The 24,631-nt window shown below is 46.9% G+C and overlaps 1 protein-coding gene across 1 annotated transcript; it reads right to left on the bottom strand.

The window, feature by feature from the left end:
• Positions 1–1,573: 1,573 nt before the first annotated feature.
• ZNF114 (zinc finger protein 114) lies at positions 1,574–23,239 on the bottom strand. Its single transcript, XM_054588402.1, is given in 4 exon segments — positions 1,574–2,628; positions 4,507–4,633; positions 12,373–12,463; positions 23,181–23,239. Coding segments are annotated over 4 exon segments (1,332 nt in total).
• Positions 23,240–24,631: the final 1,392 nt, after the last annotated feature.

The raw sequence follows: 24,631 nt of genomic DNA, 5'->3' as shown, positions 1-24,631 counted from the left end.
GTTGGGGCTCATGTGAGAGGGTGACTAATTGGTGTTTCTCTCTCCCATCAATGTTTCTTTACCACTTTCCCTTTCTCTTAAAAAAAAAAAAAGGGAAAGTAATGTCCTCAGGTGAGGGGAAAAAAATCATTGTCAGTCGAAGAGATGGTTAAAACAGACTAGAAAGAACTCACCAGCAATAAAGAAAATGCCAACTTCCTATGCATCTAATCACATTGTCTCCAAACACATTAAGCAAGAATTGACAAAATCAGACGTTGATAACCCACTTATAGAGTGAGATTTTATCATAAACTTGCTCACTAAAAGAATGAGTCTAACACTCTGGTAATGAGAGATTGCAAAACACTCAGGAAGCTTATTCAGGCATGTCCTGGTCCCTGAGCCCACCCAATGCCAAAGAAAAGCACAGTCTTTCGGAACACAAGCAGCAATTTTTAAAAAACTGGCCATACACTAAGTTGATCATTTAGCATTTAACGGAGTTATAAAAAAAAAATCTCCCTTAATATACTTTTAAATCCAACTAGGTAGGGATTTGCTTCATGCAGTGAGTCTAAAAAATACCGTCTATTGCAGCCATGGACACCCACAAATGCGCCATCGGAGAGTGAAAAATCTTGCATTTTGAAGGTTGTGTTACAGGGACCATGACCCTCCCCCAACGATCCCAACGTCACCGTCCTAAAGCAGGGAGTGTCGTCCAATTAGCAGAGAGCAACAGGGAGAGGGCACAGGGAACTTGTGTAAGAGAAGCTGAGTGACGGACGCTGTGCCCTCCAGACAGCTGTCCGGGAATCCACGCCAGGGACTCTGTCCTCCCCACTGGCCGGGGCTGTACGCTGCCCCTGCCCTCAGTGAGGGGTAAACTGGGAAATGCATTTAAAAACATTAAACAGTGCAAGCTCTGGAGAAATAAGTCTATGCAACCTTAGTAAAGAGGAGAAGAAGGGATGTGGCCAGGCAACTGGCGGGGCGGCCACGTGAGACCAGAATCCAGAACGAAAGTCAGAGCAACACTGCCTATCAGCACCATGAAGGCCACACGCTCTGACCTAACGCAGTCAAATCACGACCGGTGACAACAACGAACAAAAAATGGCATTTTGGGGCCCGTCCAGCTTAAACGTGGCTCCCACAGGGCTTCACGCAGGTGGGACCTTATTTATGTTAAGTGAACTCTCATGAAGCTACTACACATGACACACTTTCACGTGACAGAGCTGAGAGGGACACTCATCATTTCACAGGACTTTATTAGAAAAGGAAAAGTGGAAAACAATGAATTTTGGTTCCGACTCAAGGAGGAGATGACCGTGGCAGCAGTAACAACACTCGTGGTGTTTCTCTGCTACTATGTACGCATTTGACCCTGAAAGTGAAGGGTGGGAACCAAAGGTCTCTTGGCTTTCTCGCCAGTGTGAATTTTCCCATTTCTGTCAGATACAGTGTTCAAGTAAGACTCTTCCCCCCTGTATGAAACCCCTTGAGCTCCCTTCCAATATGGCCTCCTTCTGCATTCAGTATTTTGAGAATAAAGTTTTCTTTGAGTTTCTTTCATCCTGGGGGTCTCTTAGCTGTGCTTCTTCAGATGGCTCTTAAGTCCCGAGCGAACAGTGAAGTCTCTTCCACATACCTTACATACGTAGGGCCTCTCTCCAGTGTGAATCCTCGTATGTTTGGTGAGGTCTGAGGACCTGCGGAAGGCTTTCCCACACTCCTTACATTTGTGGGACTTCTCTGCAACGTGCCACGCTAAGTGTTTGTTGAGGTGTAAGGAGTATCGAAAGGCTTTCCCGCATGTCTCACATTCGTAGGGTTTCTCTCCAGTGTGAATTTTCATGTGCTGCATTAGGAAAGAGTGGTAAGCAAAGGCTCTCCTACAGTCTTCGCATTTATAGATTTTCTCTCCAGTCCTGGTGTTCCTGTGGGACTCAGGCTTCGGCAGGGGGGCAGCGGGTTTCCCACGCTGGTTGTTCTCACTATTTGTCTCTGCTGTGTAACACTGCATCTGCTCACCCCAGAGCGGGCGGCCTCGACAGGTCTTTTCAAACTCCTTAGACTCGTCCATTTTCTCTGCAACATGAGTCTCGTGTGTCTTAAGGACACAGTCTTCAGTGAAGACGTTCCCAGACGGATCCCATCCCTGGTCATCAACGCCCACACACATTGTCTCACGAGCACGAAGCCCGTTGTTCTGAGGGTTTGAGTTCGCCCCTCTCGGAGTTCTCACACTCGGGGCTGACGGAATGTGCTGCCACCATCCTCCTCCATCCTTGCTGATTTCGGAGGTTTTGTGATTATTTGTTAAGACACAATTTGGCCTTGAAATATGTAGGGGGCTGTATTTTCTTGTGCAATCTCCCTGGGAAGGCCCGCGCTTTGAGCTCGGGCCGGTGCCTGCCCGCATGCCGGGGCACGCGCACACGCCGGCCGGAGACGTGCCCTGCGCGCGGGCAGCTGCGGTGGGCTTCCCGCGCGGCTCCTGTGTTCGGGGGCATTCCCAGCCTCCTCCCAGCGGGGCACTGTTGCTCGTGAGACACGCTCTGCTGGCTTCAGGAAACGTCTTTTTAGCAAGAATGCCCTGCTGAGGGATTGAGTCTTTGGTTTTATGTTGAATCGCCCCATCTGAAACAAAGCAGCATAGAGGTTAAGTTCTTTGTTGAAAGGTGGGCCGGAGAGGATCAAACAGGTAAATGCTTCTTTTTAAATGTTCCCGCAGACACATGAGAGGGGCACGTGTGAAAGTGAGAGCAAGCAAGCGGAGAGCCTTTAGGAACCTGGGCTGGGTCAGGAGTGTGGGACTGCGGCTCGGCACGGATGGCAAGCCGCTAAGAAATGGTCTGCAGCCCCGACTGCTGGGGTCAGTGGACACTGGACATTGTCCTGAGAACCAAAGGATCACCAGTTCGATTCCCAGGCAGGGTACATGCCGGGGTTGTGGGCTGGGTTCCTGGTTGGGGGCATGGGAGAGGCAACCCATCGACGTTCTTCTCCTCCTGCTTCTCCTTCCCTTCCCCTCTCTCTAAATGTAAATAATTAAAATCTTAAAAAAAAAAAGAAATGGTCTGTAGAAGACGGAGGGTGTGAACAGGAGGAAAGCCACGTGCGAGAGAACCAGACTGAGTTTGTTGTGGACCGAGCTTGTCTCCCTCCCCAAATTTATGTGTCGAAGTCCCAACCCCCACCATGTGATGCCGCCTGGAGGTCATCGGGGTTACAGGTCACCAGGGTGGGGCCTCCATGTTGGGATTAGAGTCCTGATAAGAAGAGGAGAGGAGAACTCTCTCCCTCACATGAGGACACAATGGGAAGGTGGCCTCCTGCAAACCAGGCAGCAGAGCTCTTGTCAGGAGCCAAACCCGCCAGCACCTTGACCCTGGGACTCCCCAGCCTTCAGAGTGTGAGAAATAAACGTGCATGGCCTAATGCCCAGCCTGTGCCATTCTGTCCTATCAGCCTGAAAGGACTAGGACAGAGACCATGTGTAATTTTAAAGTTCAAGGGGGCCAGGTCTTTCTCTGGGAAAACAAGGAGAAACTATGAGAAGATGAACGAAAAGTAAAAATTTCTAGGTACCCAACGAAGCTCACACAGACAAGCCTCAGCTTTGCTCTCAGATGAAATGGACTTTTTTTTTTAAATGGAGGTGAAATTCACACAACAAAAAAATGACCGTTTTCAAATGTACGATTCAGTGGCATTAAGTACATCCTTATGTTGCACAAGCATCATCTCCATTTAGTTACAGCATATTTCCATCCCCCCACCCCTGAAAGGAAACCTTGTATTTGTTAAGCAGCTCCTCCCCCTCCCCCTCCCCCACCCCCATTCCCAGGCGACCACCCATCTGCCTTTTGTGTCTCTGGCTTTATCTACTCCTGACACTTCATGTAAACGGAACCCTATGCTACGTGCCCTTTTGTGTCCAGCTCCTTTCATTCAACATATCGCTTTCAGGTTCAGGCACATTGTCACATGCATCCGAAAGTCATTCCTTTTCATGGGTGAAGAACACGCCATGGTTTGGATCGCGCGCGTTTTGTTTTTCCGGGCACTTGTCGAGGGACACCTGGGTTCTGCCCGCTTCCTGGCTGCTGGGAACAGCACAGCTCTGAGCCCCTGCTCCTGCGCCTGTCTGCACCCCGCCCTCCCTTCCTTTGGGTGTATACTGTGAAGCGGAATTGCCGCGACACACGGTAATGCTGTATTTCACTTTCTGAGGAACCACCACCACGTTTTCCACAGTGGATGTGCGCACTCTCCGCTCTTCTCAGGAGACCCTGAGCCCCGCATTCACCCACTAAGGACGCCCCCAACGGCTATTACTCACGGGGTGAATAAAACATCATGCAACAAGCAGGGAAAACCTGCATCTACCACAGCAGCAGCCCTATCTCTGGGACCTAACACGGGGGTCCCATGGCTCAGTGGCCTCCTGAACACAGGCGGCACCTGACGCCCCTCCGTCCGCCCCCCGACAGCGCGCAGGCAGGGGCGCCTCACCTAAGCAGGCCAGGTTCCGGAAGTTCTCCAGCATCACGTCTCTGTAGAGACTCCTCTGCTCGGGGTCCAGCAGGCTCCACTCCTCCTTGGTGAAGTTTAGTGTTACATCCCTGAAGGTCACCGGGTCCTAAAATTAAACACTCCTTTTGGCTCATTGGGGTACTTTTAGGAGAATTGTGTCCCCTCCCAAAGATACGTTGAAATCCTAACCCCCAGGACCTTGAGTGTGACCTGATTTGCAAATAGGACCTTTGTAAACGTGAAGGAGTGAAGAGGAGGTCATACTGGAGTGGGGGCGGGGGGGGGCGCTCCTGAGAAGAGGAAATCTGGACACAGAAGGAAGGACGTCACACAGCAACATAACGCAAGTGGAGGCTGGAGGGCTGTGTCTACAAGCCAAGGAAAGCAAAGGACAGGCCATCGCAAGTTGTATGTAACATTGTCCTACCTCTAATGTGAAGGCAAATCAGGCACGATCTACCAGAACTTTACATGCATTTATCCCTTGATCCAGCATTTGCACTCATAGGATTATACTACCAAAATACCCTGGCCGAAAAGCCAAATGACACATACATCTATTTATTTAGGGAGATTCACTCACAGCCAACGAGTGAAAACCACCCCAAATCGTCAATAACAGGGAGTGCTTAAAAATCTATGCTGCAGCCTTGGCTGCTGTGGCTCAGTGGATGAAGCGCTGGCCTGCGAAGCGAATGGTCGCCGGTCTGATTCCCAGCCGGGGCACACGCTTGGGTAGCAGGCCAGGTTCCCTGATGGGGGCATTTGAGAGGCAACGATCAATGTATGTTTCTCTCCCTCTCTTTCTCCCTCCTCTCCCCTCTAAAAGTAACTTAAAAAAAAAAATAATTGGTGTTGCACCCACGTACTGGAGAACTATACTGCCACCGCTGTGAATGAGATCTCTTCCCATAACACACGCACAAAGGTATGTTATGTGGTCTCAGGTTATATTTTATATTTTAAGTGAAATGAAAAAAAACAAACTCAGGATGTGTATCCAAACCACAGCCTTAGTAAGAAACAGGGTGGAGGAGCTGGAATAGAAGTGAGACATCTAAATATAACCTTGTTAGCCCTGGCCAGGGGGGCTCAGTGTGTTGGAGCACCGTCCCACACACCAAAAGGCTGCGGGTGCCATTCCCGGTCAGGGCACATGCCTAGGGTGCAGGTACGACCCCCAGCTGGGGGCATGTATGGGAGGCAACTCGTCAGTGTTTCTTTCCCATCACTGTTTCTCTCTCTCCCCCTCCCTCAAAACCAAACATATTATTGGTGGATGGTTAGAAATAATAATAAACACAACCTTGTTATACAGATTTTAATTAGGGACCATGTAATGTTTGCAGATTGTCTTACTTTTGAATATGTAAAGTAGGAAAATGGAAAAAGGGAAGCATACGGGGTGGGGGGCACAAGTGGGTTTACAGCTGTTCGTATGGAACAGTAATACAATAAGGAACAAATAATACAAGGATAAATTCTGTGTTTTGCATGCTCGCAAAGGCACACCTCCTTTCCAGACACCCTGGACCAAGGTGGCAGGCTCACCACTAGGAGCGAAGGGCGAACTCGGGGACTCCGCACCCCCAGGGTGTGAGGCTCTACCGGATGACAGACAGGGACGCGGACGCTCCCCCGGTGGCTTCACCGCTAAAAGCGGCATCGCCGTTCTTTTTACAAATATTTCTTACTCCCTGCAGGAGCGGGCCAAGGGATTATGATAATGTTAGGAAGCAAGCTTTTCAGTCTGAGAGGGAATCAAATATAAAATAAAAAAGTTTTTAAAAGTCAGCTCCATGGACGGTTATCGGCATGAGCACGCGGCCAACCAGTCTATGCAAAGAAAATGGTTCGGACGGGAGCATTTGAGATCTTGCTCTCTGGGGTGTCACTGGTTTAACTCAAGGAAACGCTTTTAAAAAATTTTAAAAAAAAGAAAAAAAAAAGATTAGGAAGATGACTAAGCAGGAGGCAAAGAGAAAAGGCTGATCCAGGGCCAGGAAATATGAAATGGGAGTCTGAGGTATCTTGTGGTGCCAGAAGGTGGACACACCATCCTAGACTCTGTCAAGAGGATGTAGAGGCTCTCATTGGTGTGACTGAGTGGATTGGGCATCATTCTGTAAACTGAAAGTTTGCCAGTTTGATTCCCAGTCAGGGCACATGCCTGGGCTGGGGTCAGGTCCCAGGGTGGGGGCGTGCAAGTGTCAACTGATAGATGTTTCTCACCCTCTCTTTCTCCTTCCCTCCCCTGCTAAAAATAAATGTATTAAAAGAAAAAAGAGAGAGAGAAGGTAGGGGCCAAGGCCAGAGCCTTGGAATGGCCCAATTTCAAATATCTCAGTTGGTTGAAACACACCGAATACTAAAAGCACACGAACTCAGAATACCCAGAAAGGGAGAGTGGAAGGGGAACAGGCAAGCATTTCTCACCACGGGAGGTAGCTTCGTCCTCACTCTGAAACTTGGTCAACAGAGAAACTCGAAAGAACTCTAGCTAAAAACCCAGAGGGATGATTGCACTGAAAACCCAGCACTTTGCAACCCAAATAAATTAACTGATCCAGAAACAAACATTCATGGGCGCTGAGACACAGCGATGTTTCACATAATAGCAGGAGCCGTTCTGTTTATATGACGCCTCATCGCCTGAGAGGCAGCACTGCAAAAACCATCCGCGCAATCTCATTGTGCCACGGGTCTGGCCTCCACCCACACAGACCTGCAGCTGGGACCACCAAAGGGAGGCAAGTCCCAGCGAGGCTCTGTGACCTGAAAGAGAAACCCCATTTATGCCATGTGTTAGCGCCCTGCTCGAAAGAAATCTAGCTCTAAAAGATATTTTTGGTAGAAACGTGAAATCCGCACTCTGGCCGGGGGTGTTATGAATTTTGTTTATTTTTTACACCCATGCAAATAGCTGATTCCTTAATCTGAGGACCTATGTGTTGATTATATTATTTTAAAAGTTGACTTGAAGAAAAAAAGAAAAATTCAACTTGTGTAAGTTTAATGTACTTTTGTCTTTATAAAATTTCTCATACCATCATACGTTAAGCAAACTTGGTTTAAAACTATTATATTTAGCCCTGGTGGGGTGGCTCAGTTGCTTGGAGCACTGTCTCCGTACACCACAAGGTTGCAGGTTAGATCCCTGGTCAGGGCACGTACGGGAAGCAACTGATTGATGTTTCTTTCTCTCGAATCAATAAAACATATCCTGGGGTGAGGATTTAAGAAAACAAGGCCATCTCTCTCTTTTTTAAAGATTTTATTTAATTTTAGAGAGGGGAAAGGGAGGGAGAAAGAGGAAGAGAAACATCAACGAGTGGTTGCCTCTCGTGCACCCCCTTCTGGAGACCTGGCCTTCAACCCAGGCATGTGTCCTGATTGGGAATGGAACCAGCGACCCTTTGGTTTGCAGCTTGGCACTCAATCCAGTGAGCCACATCAGCCAGGGCAAGGCCATCTCTTAAAAACATCTTTTGTTTTTACAAAACAACAAGAGTTTATTATGTTTATTCTGCCATGCAGCCAATCCATGCTTTAAAAAGCTCAGGAACTCAAAAAGAGCTCTTTAACATTGAAGTTCAATGATGGAACGTGTCAAATGCCCTATATAATGAGAGGGAAATACAAGCAAGGCCTGGCCCATCATTCCCCCAGCTCCCACACACGGCCCACTCCCATGTCCTCGAGATAGCCTGGCATTTCATTCTTAAACGCTGTTGTTATATATTCCTAGAGCAGGAGGAGTCTTTGAAAAATGTAATCACAGTATTTTCACGCTGAGCAATGCTAGCAGTCTGCTTTTATAGAATGAAATACCTAGTCCATTTCCAAAGCAAGATCTACATGTGTATTCAATCACTTAAGCCTTTTAAAATCTACGAGAACCCCTTATATTTGCTATAGAGGAGCGTACAACAAACTCACTTTCATGAGGGAAAGGAGTCTTGAAAAGATATGTAAGGATCTATTAAAGTGGTTACTGCCAGGCGGCCGGAAGCCAAGAGCAGGGTGTGCTAATGCAGAATGGAGGAAGGACTTCAGGGTTTGCCCTAATCATATCCCTTTTTTTTAAAAAACACATTGATCTATTACATATCTTTTAAAAAAATAGCCCTGGCTGGTATGGCTCAGTGGATTGAGTGCCAGCCTTTGAACCGAAAGACTGACGGTTCGATTCCCAGTCAGGGCACAGGCCTGGGTTGTGGGCCAGATCCCTGGCTGGGGGCGCGTGAGAGGCAACTGCAACTGATCGATGTTTGTCTTGCATGTCGCTGTTTCTCTTTCTCCCTCCCTTCCCCTCTCTCGAAAAGTAAATAATCTTTAAAAAATAAATTAAACAAAATGCAGATCCCAATTAGGTAACTCCATTGATTTATAACTCATATGATGAGTTTGACTTTACACTTTGAAGTCTTCTCTTCCGTCTGACAGAAAAAACCACAGCCCCAGAAAGGTGTGCTCCACGCCCGTGACACCAGGCTTAGGTTTCAGACCTGCCCTAACTTCAGTTTTAACCCTTCCCAGACACATAATCCTAACCAACCAGTGTGGAATTTTTTTTTTTTCCCTTCAAGTCTGAGAATGTTAATAAAAACACTTCCCATTTCCCCTCCCCCAAGACAAGGTGACTCAGTCCCTAAGTGACCCTTTCTTTGGCTGTTAGCCCCCTTGCCCTGCCCTGCTCCCATAAAAACCTCCCGTTTTGTGTGGCCCCTCAGAGCGCCCTTCCAGGGGCTAGATCGGATGCTGCCCGATCCATAAGGGGCTTAATTAGATCTTTCAATATACTCGATTCAGTTTTGTTTGTTAACACAGCTAAAATGGCCTTGTCATTTCAGAATTTCCTAGGGGACACAACCAACCTGTGTTCTTCTGGTTGGAACAGTGTTCCTACATCTTAAATATGCCCATTCCATTTCTTGAGAAATACACAACCAATTTTTTGGTATCTAAAAATTCAAATATGTATGTTGGGTCTGAAGAGTCCCCTAGTAATTACTACTGTGGAGCTCTCATCAACTCAGGTTTTCACAAAACAAAAAGAAATGTGACACTCCACCCTGGCTGGTGTGGCTCAGTGGATTGAGCGCCGGCTTGTGAACCAAAGGGTCGTCAGTTCAATTCCCAGTCAGGACACATGCCTGGGTTGAAGGCCAGGTCCCTGGTGGGAGGCATGTGAGAGGCAACTACATATTGATGTTCTGTTTCTCCTTCTCTTCCCCACCCCTCTAAAAATAAATAAAATCTTAAGAAAAAAAGAAAAAGAAACATGAGACTCAGTTATTAGATGCTTGGGGACACAATGAGCTATGGGTAGAGAATATGGCTTTACCCTGCAACGTATCAGGTGGAGATGTCAGGCGCTGAGGACACGGGCTGCAAAGTCAGAAACTTTTTTTTCCCCTTCTCTCTTATTTACTGTTTTAAGTCACTGAGGAACCTTGTTCTCTAAAAGTCACAGCCTACCGCAGGGTAAAAGGAGGCAGTCTGGCTTCCTCACCCAGAGGTCTGGGCAAGTAGGGGAACAGTTTCCCACGGCCTTGAGAAGGAGCCTGATAAGCAGCATTCTCAGAGCCTCGGGACTGGGTCCGATAAGCTGTTCCCATAGCCTTGAGCGGGCTCGCAGGCGTAGAACAGTAGAACGGAGCTCTGTTGCAGAGTATCTGTTGGCACCCTGCCGGCTTTGTCTATATTTAATATACAAGGGAGCTGGGCAGCCCCATGCAGGGGGCACGCAGCCTGCGAGGAGGATCGCCCCCTCCCTGCCTTGAATAAAGGCCTGTCAGGCATCCCAACAGGCTCTGAGAATATTCTTCCTATTCTGTCTGCCCAAATACCTACCTAAAACGTGGCTCTTTGACATCAAATCAGTAACAAAGGAACTTGCGACTCTTGCCTGGGGCATCTCAGTCACCGATACAGAAGCAGAGTTTCAGATAAGCGGCTTGGGTGCAGCATTCCACAGCTATTGTGAGTTTGTGGTTTCCAAGGAAACAGCCGGCTGGGGGCGATAAGCCCAGGGCAGGGACCCGCCCGAGCCTCTCGGCACTTTCCCCCACTTCTGTCCTGAGTGGCCCGCACCCTCCCCGTCTGGCGGGCTCCTCTGGGTGCCGTCTCCAGGCGGCGCCATCACGTTTCATCCCGGCCGTCTCAGGCGCATTAGCGCAGGACAGTGGGGAGCAAAGGAAGGAGGAGTCCTAGTGCCCGGGCAGCTGAGGTCGGCAGGTAGAAGGACAAGACATCTGGCAGATGACACCCCCCCCTTCAAACTTGTCCTTTTATAAACTCCCCCCCCCACCCCCACCGCGCGTTCTCAGTTCACCGAAGGGAAGAATGGGCCCGTTGGACTGCGGAAGGGAAGGAAGGGGGCCACAGCGACAGCTGACCCCTCCGGGGAGGCCTGCGCAGCGGCCTCACAAACTCAGAGGCCTGAGGTTGCCACATAGGAGGGTGTGAGGTTAAAAACGTTTTAACTGCAAGCAGGTCAACGGTGGGTAGTCGGGTCCTAGGCCGGCACTTCCCCCTCACGCGTGGGTCAGTCTTTACCTTAACTGAGCCTGTCTGCTGTCTTTTTGCATCTAAGATAAGGTAGCTTCAGGGTGTCCTATTCCCTTCTCTCGCACCCCTGAAAGTGCAGGCACCACACCAGGGGGACAGGGATGAGGGGACTCCAACACGGGAAAGTTTTAGTTTCAGGTCATTGCTAACACGCTCAGTAGTCGGTGTGCGTAAAAAGCTGTTGTTTCAGAACTGAAGGTATGACTCGCGCTGGCTCCAGGAGACCACAGGCGTTCCCACCTTTGTGCCTGGGGAGGTCAAGATGGCGTCCGAGCCGCTGTGCCCCGGGGTGAGGCGCCCAGCGCACAGGACCCAGCTAAAGACCACCGCCCAGCGCACAGATGAAAGAAGCTGCAGCTTTTATCTGATTAACTTTTCCCCTGAATTCCAAACCCCTTACCTACACTTTTCTTCTCCTTACAGAAACGGTCAGTTTAAAATGGCATGTAAGACAGGCTGTTCACTGGCCATCTGAACAAAGCAGCCACAAAGATTCAATCCCTGTCCCTGCTCACAGGGTCTGGTAGGTGACAGGCAGCGGAACACCAGCTTTTCGGGCTTCAAGACCACATCCCCTCCTTGTTACAGTTATTGTGTTACTTATTGACTGATCCTATCTGGTACCTGCCTAGTAAAAGATGTGCCTATCATTTGACTTTTCATTCAATCCTAGAGTTTTCCCCACTTTGCTTCCTCCCCGCCCGCCTGATGTATCACTGGTGGATTTCTTGTAACTTCCTTTTTCTTTCTTTCTTTTTTTTTTGGTAACGTGTAAAATAAGGTGCAAAACTGTCCTTCTCCGGAGCACTATCTCACCTCCTTGAGGTTTTGCTTCCGGGCAACTGTTGTCAGTTTGGCTCAAATAAACACAAAAATCCTCCACAGGCTCGAATGTTTCTTCCCTTGACGGGACCAAACTCGAACCTCAAAGCCCTTCCTCCAGAAGGACGCGTCTGGCAGCCTTTCTGACCGCCTGAATTGTCCAGCTCCCCCTCCTACCACCGACTCCAGCGCTTGAACGCGCTTGCGGGTTCCGCTAACTCCGACCCCCGCAGCCGCTGCACTCGCAGGGCCCCCAGGGTCGGGGGCGTTTTGCAAGGTTGCAGCAGCCCCTGCCCGCGCGTCCGGTGAAGGATGAACTCGGAGCTCACCGAGTGGGCGGCTGCTGGCTTCCCCTCCTCCCTCCCTCCGACGGAGGAGGGCCGTGGCCGGCAGCTGCTCCCACGCCCGCCCCGCCCCGGGCCTGGGCAACAGCCGGGAGGGCACACTCACCATTTCAGCGGCACCGGCTGCGGGCGCAGCGCAAGGAGCCGCTCATTCCAGGTGCGGGACGGTCGCAGAGCGGCGGACAAGAGCGCTGGGACTGTACGAACAAGAATAATCCAATAAACCAAAAACAAACAAAAAATTCCCCCTCCCCAGGAGGGATGCAGGGCAGAGGTGCGGCCTGCGCAGGCCTCCCGCACCTGCTTCCAGGGCCCCCTATCAAAGTGGGCGCGTTAAGGAGCCCAGCGGAGAAGCAGAAGGCGAGAGGAGGACCCTGGGAGCCGTGCCCCTGCCCCCCGCGCAGGGCGCGACCCCTCGGAGCACAGGGTCCGAGCCTGCCCAGGACACATTTGCACCTTCCCAAGACGCTCCTGGTCCTGGGAGGACCGGGACGTCCAGCGCCTGCCTCCCGGCCTTTGACCCTCGCGGTCTCCTCCGCCGGCCGCACGTTCGCAGGCTCGGAACCCGCCCCCGGAACACCCGGGGTGTGTCCTCCCCCAACTTTAGGTATTTGTACACTAAATGCCCTGCGGGCAGACCTTTTCCATGGATTTCATTTGAGAAGCCACCAGCGAAGTCCCTTCGCGGCTGAGCTGCTCAGACTTTATCGGGGGAACAGATGGCCTAACGGGCACCCTGACGCACCTCGCTTGGCTCTAATATCAAAACAATTTTAGTTTTAAAAACTTTAGATAAAGACACACGCATAGCCTCCCCCCCATTACCAACATCACTCATCAAAATGCTGTTTTTTGGTGGAGTTTTTTTTTTTTTTTTTTTTTTTTTGCCAGAGATGAACCTATATTGACACATCATAACCACCCAAAGTCCATGGTTTACTTTAGGGTTTACTCTTGGTGTTGCATGTTCCATGGCTTTGGACAAATGTGGAATGACACATATATCATTGTAACGTCCTACAGAGTGTTTCCACTCCCTAAAAACGCTCTGTGCTCTGCCTGTTCATCTTCCAAACTAAAATTCTGTATTCATTAAACCCCAACTCCCCATTTCCTTCCCATCCCCCTCAGCCCCTGACAACCTCTACTTCTCACTGCTATGAATTTGACTGTTCTTCATACCTCATAGAAGTGGAATCATACCATTTTTGTCCTTTCACGTCTGGCTTATCTCACCTGTGAACCAATGGTCATTGGCACCCCTTCAACTCCAACAGGGATCCCCAATTTCGGGGGCAGATTTATGGAAGAGCATGGGTGCAAAGCAGCCGTCCGGTAAGGCGCGCTTTCTGTGCCACTCCAGGCCACTCTACCTGCTCCACTCCACCCTGGGCAGCTCCCCGCAGGTTAGTCTCCCTGAGAAACACAGCCTGGAATCTTGGGTGGAAAAAGAAACTATTCTACCTCCGAGCTGGCTTATATAGCTAGAAGGCTCGGCTCCTGGTCCCTGATTGGCCTACTCTCATGCAAATGAGGACTCCAAATCCTCACAATTTAATTGGTCCAAAAAGCACTGCCCTGATTGGTCAGAGTGGGGCTGCTCTAATTGGTTAGTGGAGATGCTAATATGGATACAGCTGCACAGGTGTGATTGGAGAAGGGCAGACTCAGTCCTCTGGCTGAAATGCAATTCTGGGAACTGCTTTATAAGGGTTGGTGCAGGGCAGGAACACGGTGCAGGCTGGCAGTTTGGTGCTGGCTTCTCCCTGAAGGGTGGCTTGTGTGAGAGGTTCATGTTTAGCAATTTATATTTAGCATATAAATAGGAGCCACCGGAAGCCCTTCTCAACAGGTGCAGTCACTTCTCAACAGGTGCATTGACTTTCCAGGTCGATACATTTAACATAGTGTTTTCAAGGTTCATCTATGTTGTAGCATGTATTAGTAGCCCATTCCTTTTTTCCCTGATGGGGAATCGAACTGCCAACCTCTTGGTTTGTGGAGTGACGCCTAACTAGTCAGAGTGGTAGTCCATTCCTTTTTATGGCTGAATAATAATATTACATTGTTTATCCATTCATCCATCTATGAACCTGAGGGTTGTTTTACCTTTTGGCTATTGTGAATTATGCTGCTATGAACATTGGTACACAAACATACCAGGTTTTTCTAAAATTAGTATTTTTATGGTTTAACTTATTGTAAGGTTTTCGCCTTCCATTTTTTGGTATCATTATATTTAAATCGTGCCTCTAGTAAGCACTATAATGGAAATTTTAAAATCCTGTCTCACAAACTTTGTCTTTGAATTGGAGTCAATCCATTCGTATTTAATGTAATTACTGATATAATTGTATTTACATTTTTAAAAATATTTTATTTATTTATTTTTAGAAGGGGGAAGGGAGGGAGAAAGAGGGAGAGGACATCAATATGTGGTTGCCTCTCACGCGCCCCCAGCTGGGGACCTGGCCCACAACGCAGGTATGTGCCCTGACTGGGAATCCAACCGGGACCCTTTGGTTCATGGGCCAGCACTCAACCCATTGAGCAATGCCAGCCAGGGCTGTATTTACATTTTTTACTTTAAAAACAAAACAGTTATTTTACCTGCAAAATGGGTTTATTCAGGAATAGCAAAGAACTGCAATTCGGGACAAGCAAACTATAGTAAAAGTCACAGACAAATACAAAAAACAAAGGAGAACATTTTTTTATGGAGAAAAATCAAGAAGTTGGGAGAGGTTGTTTTGAAAGAGAGTCCACTGGGAAAAAATAAGAGTTCAGGGAGATGACGGTTTCTCATTGGCAGAGCTGCTGGAGTAACGGATTTTTTTGTAAGAGAAGCAATGTACTTACGACTGATGATTTTTTCATGGAGGCTTCTTTAGCCTGTAATTGACAATTCATCCTGTAACTGACAGGGAGTGGTACTGCGCCGGAGCTCCCCCTTCTGGCCTCCCAACTCCATTTTAGTGAGGTTTCCCTTTATTAATTTTCACACTCTACCACTTTACCATTTATTTTATATATTTCCATATTCTTTACTATTTATTTTATATATTTTTTCTTCTTGTTCAGTGTTCCTTTAGTTCTACTTTCTTGCCTACTTTTGAGATATTCCATAATCCTCTAAATTATTCAGTCTTATTTTTTTTTCCCAGGGGCACCATGGTGCGCAGTGGGGTGTGGCGTCTTAGAGCCCTGTGGTCACGTGGCTGGATGGTGGCTGCAGCTGCTGGTGCAGAGGCACCTGGAAAAGTCTATTAAGTGTTTAGGAAAAGTTGGGTTTCATCTTATTGTCATCAGAAAAAGATACTTTCAGGACTTCCGATCAAGATGGAGTCGTAGGTGAACATGCTTCGCCTCCTTGCACAACTACAGAAAAAATTACAACCAGACCTCACAACAAATAACACCCAGAATTGTCAGAAAATTGAGCTGTATTGAATTCTGACAGCCAAGCATTTAAAGAAGCCACATTCATCCAGACTGGTGCCTTTTCTATGATAGGCCACACTACTAAGACAGGAAGTAAAACAGCTGTACCTAATGCACAGAAACAAACATAAGGAAGCTGCCAAGTTGAGGAGACCAAGAAATATGGCCCAAATGAAAGAACAGAACAAAATCCAGAAAAAGAACTAAGCAAAACTGAAATAGCCAACCTATCAGATGCAGAGTTCAAAACACTGGTGATCAGGATGCTCAAAGAACTCATTGAGTACAACAACATAAAGGAAGAAATGAAATTTATACTAGTGAAATAAAGAAAAATCTACAGGGAACCAACAGTAGAGGGGATGAAGCCAGGATTCAAACCAACAATTTGGAACATAAGGAAAAAATAAGCATTCAACCAGAACATCAAGAAGAAGAAAGAATTTTAAAAAAACGAGGACGGTATAAGGTGCCTCTGGGACATCTCCAAACACACAAACATCTGAATCACAGGGATGCCAGAAGGAGAAGAGGAAGAGCAAGAAATTGAAAATTTATTTGAAGAAATAATAAAAGAAAACTTCCCCAATTTGGTGAAGGAAATACATACAAGTCCAGGAAGCACAGAGAGTCCCAAACAAGTTGGACCCAAAGAGGACCACACCAAGACACATCATAACTAAAATGCCAAAGGTTAGGGATAAAGAGAGAATCTTAAAAAGCAGTGAGAGAAAAACAGACAGTTACCTACAAAGCAGTTCCCATAAGACTGTCAGTTGATTTCTCAAAAGAAGATTTGCAGGCTAGAAGGGACTGGCAAGAAGTATTCAAAGTGATGAAAAGCAAAGACCTACAACCTAGATTACTCTATCCAGCAAAGCTATCACTTAGAATGGAAGGGTAGATAAAGTGTTTCCCAGACAAGGTAAAGCTAAAAGAGTTCATCATCACCAAGTCCTTATTACATGAAATGTTAAAGGGAGTTATTTAAGAAAAAGAAGATCAAAACTATGAACATTGAAATGGCAACAAATTTACAACTATCAATAACTGAAACTAGAAAAGCAAACAACCAGAACAGGAACAGAATCATAGACAGGGAGATCATTTGGAGGGTTATCAGTTGGGACGGGGAAGGGGGAAGCTGCGGGGAAATGTGCAGGGATTAAGAAGCGTAATTGGTAGGTACGAAACAGACAGGGGAATGTTAAGAATAGTACAGGAAATGGAGAAGCCAAAGAACTTATATATACAACCCATGGACATGAACTAACGGTGGGGGCGGGGGAGTTGCTGTAGGGAATGGGGGTACCAGACAGAAGGGGGCAAAAGGGGAAAAATCGGGACAACTGTAATCGCATAGTCAATAAAGTATATTTAAATTTTTTCAGACATTACCCTAGAGGTCTCATAGTGCATTCTTGACATAAATATCTAGTATACAATTGTAATTTTACTACATTAAAGATAATGTAAAGAGCTTTATGACCTATCATATTTTGAAATAGCATGTATTGTAAATCCAATAGGATGGTATCATTGCTGTTTTATACAATATTAACTTAGAGTTACCCCTGTGTTTATTCCTCCCGTTGCTATTTTTGTCCTTTCTGCATTTCTGCTCCCACCTGTAATTATTTTTCTTCTTTTTTCCGCCTTTGGTGTAGGGCAGCTTGTGGTAAGTTCTTTCAGTGTTTTCTCTTAAAATGATTTATTTCATTTTTTCAATAAAGGACAGTTTTACTGGGTATAGAATTCTATTTTTATCAAGTTTTATTTTTTTATTGTATTTCCCCCCCATTACTGTTTAGTTCCCTTATACGCCCCACACCTGTAGAGAATTCTAGGTTGGCACTTTCTCCCCGACCCTTTGAAGACATCTCTCCGTATTTTCCCAGTAGCCCAGTGTTTCTATTGAGAATTCAGCTCTCGTTATTATTTTTGATCCTTTAAAGGAAACCTGTATTCTCTCCTCGCTGCACGAATGCCGTTAAGATTTTTAAGAAGTTGTCTCAGTTTCTGCAGTTTTCCTGGGATGGACCTAGGCATAGTCTTCCAAGCACTTACCCTGCCGTTGCTCTGAGAACTTCTTGAATTGAACAACTCTTGCTGGTTAGAACATTTTCAGCCATTACTTCCTACCCTGCTGCTTCTGCCCGCTCTTTTTATTCTCCCGGAAGGTAGACATTTTCACTCAGCCTCCCATATCCCTTGTTATCTTTTATATTCCATTCTTTTTTTTAATGCTGTGTACCATTTTGAATTTTTAGCTGCCAATCTTCCAGCTGTTATCTATTTCAGCTCTATGTAACCCAAGGTTATTTGTACAAATTAGTTAGAAGAATGCTTAAAATTTTTTTTTAAGATTTTAAGATTTTTTTATAGATTGCTTAATTTTTTAAGAAGATTTTTATTTATTTTTAGAGAGAGGGGGAAGGGAAGGATAAAGAGAAGGAGAGAAACATTGATGTGTGAGAGAAACACTGATTGGTTGCCTCTCACACGTCCCCAGCTGGGGACCTGGCCCGCAACTCAGGCATGTGTCCTGACTGGGAATCAAACCAGTGACCTTTCAGTTCGCAGGCCAGTGCTCAATCCACTGAGCTACACCAGCCAGGACAGACTTTTTAATTTTAAAATTTATTTTTAGAGAGAAGGAAAGGAGGGAAAAAGAGAGAGCGAGAAACATCAATTGTTGCCTTGCCCTCCCCCAACTGGGGACCTGCCCTGCAACCCTGGCATGTCCCTTGACCAGGAATTGAACCAGCCACCTTTCGGTTTCGCAGGCCAGCGCTCAGTCCACTGAGCCATACCAGCCAGGGTTATAAGAATGCTTTTAATCTCATTTTGACCCCAGACTTGGTTGGGCTTGGCATGAAGGTAGACACCTGTGGGCACCCATGTGGCCGTTCTTTTGGTGCGTGCGCAAACCTGAAAGTGAGAAGGAATACAGCCCGGGGTGTCCAACCTCTTGGCGTCTCTGGGCCACACTAGAAGAAGAGTTATCTTGGGCCACGCATCAAATGCACAATCAAAAGCGAAAATTGATGAGCAAAAACAAAAAAAAGTTTTTAGGTAAATTTATGATTTTGTGTTGGGCCTCCTTCATAGCCATTCTGGGCTGCAGGCTGGACACCCCTGAAAGTCTGTCGGTAGTCGTAGACCCCTGCAGGGTGTTTGGAGCCAGGGAGTCAGAGTAAAAGCCCCAGATTTCTGTCCTGTATTGGGACAATTCTGAGAACATTCTAGGCGGTTCCTCAAAAGACGCCACGAAACTATTTCAAGCTATTAAAGCACCAATTCAATATTCCAGTCTTGGATTAACTTTTCCTTCTTCCCTACTTAATTTTTGCCAGTCCCCTGACATCTGTTCCCTCTGACTTCTTCCCCAGGTAAACTACCTGCGCATAAGCCCTTCACAGGAACCCCGAGTTAAAACTGGAGCGTTCAAGGGATTTAAGCAGAGCAACCCAAGCCTGGGTTCCCGGCTGCGCTCAGAGGGTTAAAGAATATTCCTCCTGCGACCTCTAGTGGTGGACGACGGAAACGCTCATCGGGTTATATGTGCAGAAGCCGTAACTTCGGACACTCTCTGGAACTTGTGTATATCTTGACCTGGGTCAGTTGTATTGTCAGGTGACACACCTTACTTATTCCTTCTGCTCTGGTGCGACCAACTAAACCCACAGCTATGGCGTCATGGAGAACAGTTCCCTGTCCACCGCTTAACAGCGATGGGAGAAGCGAGGGTCTGCAGAGCAGGCTAGGGTTAGAAAATTCGGGTCATTGTGTACTGTCCTGCCCAGGGATGACCTTGAGGGAAGATGTTGATGGGAAGTCCTCTCACTGGGCTAGCTGTTTTGTAGGATTTTCTATACTTTGTGTGAGGAGAAAGTGCCTGAATTCGAAGTTCTACATGGATTCCCGGGTAGTTCCTAAAGGGTCGTGTGGCTGGTCGAAGGCTTGGTAGAAGTGAGGTAACATGAGGAGTTTTGGAGGAGAGTAGTCAATTCCTAGAAACTGGCTTTGGGTTTCTGGACTTCAGAACCATGAGAGAACTAATTTCAGTTAGTTTTAAAATTGATTTTAGAGAGAAAGAGGAAGGGGGGGGAGAGAGAGATTGATTTGTTTTTCCACTTATTGATGCATTCATTGGCTGATTCTTGTATGTGCCTGACTGGGGATCGAACCCACAACCTTTTTTTTTTTGTTGTTTTTTGGTTTACAGGAAAATGCTCCAACCAACTGAGCAAACTGGCCAGGGCCTCCCTCCCTATTTATTGTCCCTTGAAGCCCAAATCCTCTTTCCTTTGTTAAGAGGATACATAATACGTGACTGGCATGGCTCAGGTGGTTGAGTGTCATCCTGCAAAGCAAAGGGTTGCCAGTTCGATTCCTGGTCAGGGCACAGGCCTGAGTTGGGGCACATATGAAAGGCAGCCGATCGATATTTCTCACATGGATGTTTCTCTCCTTCTTTTCCCCTTTCTCTAAAAATAAATGAAATCTTATAAAAAAAAAAGGGTGTATAAGCCCCAGTGTCCAACTGTTTCTTTGAGTTTTACTTCTTGTCTGTGAGCTCCTGAGGCTGTAACTATTAATATAAATTATGTGCCTTTTCTGCTGTTAATGGACTTCTGTTGGTTTAATTCACAGGCCCCAGACTGAACGTTAGAGGACGAGGAAAGGTTTTCCTCGCCAAAATAGGGAGATGGCGCGAGAAGTCACAAATGGGACAGGTCCTGTGATTCTGCTCTGTAGTGACTGAGTGTCCTCTGAGAAATGAAAAATGACTCTGTACCAGCATGTGGCTCCATCTCTTGATTTGACGCTGCTCCACTTTGAAAATGAAATGCAAAATGAAGAAGCAAAAAGTTCCCTCTGGGTTTTCTCCTTCAGCATGACATTCCAAGGCTTTTCTCCTTTTATATGTATAGTAACTGATCTTGCTTTATGCATCATGGCTGTTTTATTTTTCGGTATGGGCCCTCGTAAATTAACACAGCACTACAAATGCAGTGGCTTTAGTGGCATACAGATTTACTCTCCTGCACTCCCAGAGGTCAGAAGTCTGACATGGACCTCACGGGATAGACATCAAGCGCTGGTTCTTTCCGGACGCTCCAGGGCGAGATGTGATTTATAAGAAATATACAGGGTCTGGCACAAATAACGCCGGTTTTTTATTACAAACTCTTTTATTACAAAATCATACGCATGTAACTTGGCAACATAATATCACACTCAAGCACACGATATGATAGTTTAGGTGGAATGTTCAAATTAAAACTATAAACTATTATACCCACATTATTACCCCACCAACCACACTCAAGCAGGCGCGGCTTCTGCCGCACCGCGTCTGCTTGGTTCCTGGCCCAGAGCCGCCAGGAGTGAGTGGCTGGAGGGGGAATGAATGAAGGACTTAGGACAGGAGGCCAGAAGCAAAAGGGAGACGTGTGTCGCCCGCTGAGTCAGCGGTCCTAAGTCTGGTCCGGTAAGATTGCCGGGTGCCCGGAACATCACGAGCAAAACCGCGATAGCTCAGGAAGAGAGGAGCCCTTGAAGCTCGGTGCTATTGTCTCCACGAGCTGAAAAAAGCCTCTGAGATTGTGTATTAACCCCAAAATCTGGAGAGGGGAGAAGGAGGGGGAACCTAGAAGCTGACTAGGTTTCCCTGAACCCCAGTTGCGTAGGTGCGTAGAGCAAACCTATTAACAAACGAACAACTTGCTTCTCTATACGGAGGCATCCAGACCAGCCCGGGGGCGCCTGCTCACAGCTTCGCGCTCCTGTGCGTTTCACAAATAAACCTGCTGTCTCCTTTCTACTCTATGCGGTTGTCTCTCGCCTGGATTCTTCTCTTGCCAGCAAGGCAAGAACTGAAGACACAGAACCCCGAAGGTGTCTTTTGTTGTGTTAATGAGGTGATTTTTCGGAACGCTCTTAGTAACCTAAGGATGGGGGCTGGTTGCCAGGGAACCAGCCCTGTGAATGGAGGTTGGAATTTGCATCCTCCTCCTCCTCCCAGACTCCTGGAAGGGGTTAGGACCTGGAGGTTGAATCAGTCGCCTACAGCCAGTGACTTAGTCAATGGTGCCTACGTAATGAAGCCGCCAGAACCCCTCCCCCCGCCCCCCGCCCCAGGACAGGGTTCCGAGAGCTCCCTGGCGGGTGAGCGTGCGGAGATGTGGGGAGCGGGCGTGGCAGCGCGAAGCCCCTTCCGCATCTGGCCCTCTGCATCTCCCATCTGGCGATGCCTGTCATATCCTTTAAAAAATTTTTTTTTAATTTATTTATAAAGAAAGGGGAAAGGAGGGAGAGAGAAACATCGAATTGTGAAACATCAACCGGTTGCCTCTCGCACGCCCCCCTGCTGGGGATCTGCCCACAAGCCAGGCATGTGCCCTGACTGGGAATCGAACCTGCAGCTCTTTGTTTTGCAGCCTGGCACTCAATCCACTGAGCCACACCACCCAGGGCTCATAGCCTTTTATAATAAACATGAGATCTAGTGAGTAACACGTGCTCTGAGTTCTGTGAGCTGCTCTAACAAATTAATGGAACCTCTAATGTACAGCTGGTGAGTTGGAAGTCCAGGGAATAATCAATCACTTGGTCTTCAACGAAATGAGAAGACAGCCAACTGCATGGGAGAAGATAGTCACGTGGCATATCTAATGCAGGTTAATGTCTAAAATTTATGAAGAACTCAGACAACTCAACGCCAAAAAAATCCCAAACCATCCAATTAAAAAGTGGGCTGAGGACCAGAATAGACACTTCTCCAAAAGGACATATGGCCTTGACAGGTGTGGCTTTGTTGGTTGGGGGCATCACCCAGCAAAGCAAAAGCAAAAGGTCTCTGGTTGGATTCCCGATCAGGGCACATGCCTGGGTTGTGTGTTCAATCCTGGGTCCGGGCACATATGAGGGGCAACTGATCGATGTTTCTCTCCTTCTCTTTCTTCTTTCCTTCCTCGCTCTCTAAAAATAAATAAATAAAACCTTTTTTAAAAAAGAGAGGACATACAGATGGCCAATAGACATCATTTATCTATAGAAATGTTTTTCATGTTTTATGCTTTTGCATTAAAAAGGTAACTCCAGAAAGCAGTAATGATATCTGAATGCCAAAATAATACCCTGAAATACGATAAGTGGTTTTGTTTCTAAATATAAATAAATAAAAATTTGAATTAAAAAATTAAAACAAACACTTTTGTCCCCTGAAAATTGAGGCCAAAAACACGGGTGTGCATTATACATGGCAAAATATGGTGTGTGGTGTGTGTGTGTGTGTGTGTGTGTGTGTTTAGTGTTATTTCCCATTTTGGCATCTTTGCACATGTTTGTCCTTCACACAGTGCTTACTCTTTGTCTGAAAAATAAGACCCTCGACCCAAATGCCATTTCCCTTGTATTTCCTGACCTGCATGGAGGCAGGTTTTTTCCTCTTCTTGGTTTCTCCACCTTTCGCTCTCCGCCATTAGGTACCCACCTGAGACAGAAGCTGATTCTGAGGTCTCCATGGTCTAGTTCATCCAATATATGGATGTAAATTCTTAGTGGCCCATGTTCACTTATCTTGTTTTCATTGTTGACAGCCAAGTAAATGGTTCTCCGGTTTTTGGTAAACTGAAAAGAACATCCACATGAGTCAGAGCAGGGAACACTTTGCTCTGTGCATGCGTTTTTTTAATGAAAGAAAAAGCCAAACACACCGAGTGTCAGATAATAAAGGCTTCTGATGTCATTGCATTTCTCAGGGGCAAAGCTAAAAGTACAGCAAGGATTATAAAATCAAGCCAAATTCTATATTTGCGTGTAAGATGGAGAATTGGAGGTTAATGGCTAAGAGTTTAAACTTGGCCATCACTTGCTGGGCTGAATGCATTTACAATTCTGGCGCTTGATTTTTGCCACGGAGGCCAGTCAAGGTAAAGCTCGGATGGTATACCAACACCACACTCACACGCATGCACACACTAAGGACCACAGACACTTCAACAGTACCACCCTGCCCTGACTGGCGTGGCTAAGTATGTGGGTTGAGCATCATCCCACAAAGTGAAAGCTCATGGGTTTGATTCCCAGTCGGGGCATGTGACCAGGTTCTGGCTCAGGTCCCCAGTCGGAGTTGTGCAAGAGGCAACCCATCCCTGTGTCTCTCTGTCTCTTTCCCACTCCCTTCCCCTCTCTCTGAAAATAAATCAATAAATAACATCTTAAAAATATAAACAGTACCACTTTAAAATTCAAGAATTGGTCACTCAAATCCATTTTATCTTCTAAATCACTTAACTTGAGGGCAATACAGACCGTGCCTCATACGAGAGTCAAAACGAGAACTTTCATCCTGATGTAAGGTGGTCCTCGCGTGTCTTCAGCATCGTCAATTTATTGCCCGTTGGGAAGAGAAACAGACTCCTTGACTTGCTTTTATAGGAGTTGTGTGTTGACATGGCATGGTGCTTGTTCTTACCTGCTTAGGAATCATCTTATGAAAAAACCAATAACCCAATTTAAAAGCAGACAAAGGACCTGAACAAACATTTTTCCAAAGAAGACATGCAAATGGCTACGAGGACCATGAAAAGGTGCTCGGCCTCACTAATCATCAGGGAAATGCCCATCAAAGCCACAGAGAGACATCGCCTCACACCCGTGAGGGTGGCTATTGTCAAAAAGACAAGAGATGGCAGGGGCTGGCAAGAGTGTGGAGAAAAAGGAGCCTTTGTGCACAGAATCTGGGTGAGCGGCTGTGACCTTTAAAATGTCGTTCTAGAAATGCATCCGATTTGGGCATTGGCTCCTTTATCGTCCGATGCTGACCAGTTAATAAATGGAACCTTAAGGACGATGAAGGTTTGCAGTGCCCGTCAACATTCAGTATTTGGAAAAATGACATCAAGTGTGTAGCA

This window comes from Pteronotus mesoamericanus, unplaced genomic scaffold (genome assembly GCF_021234165.1).
Source record: "Pteronotus mesoamericanus isolate MK-2021 breed Mesoamerican mustached bat unplaced genomic scaffold, CSHL_Meso_final scaffold_137, whole genome shotgun sequence".
NCBI classification, from domain to species: Eukaryota; Metazoa; Chordata; class Mammalia; order Chiroptera; family Mormoopidae; genus Pteronotus; species Pteronotus mesoamericanus.
Note: the sequence above shows the minus strand (reverse complement) of the source record. Positions and strands in the feature narration are given on the sequence as shown.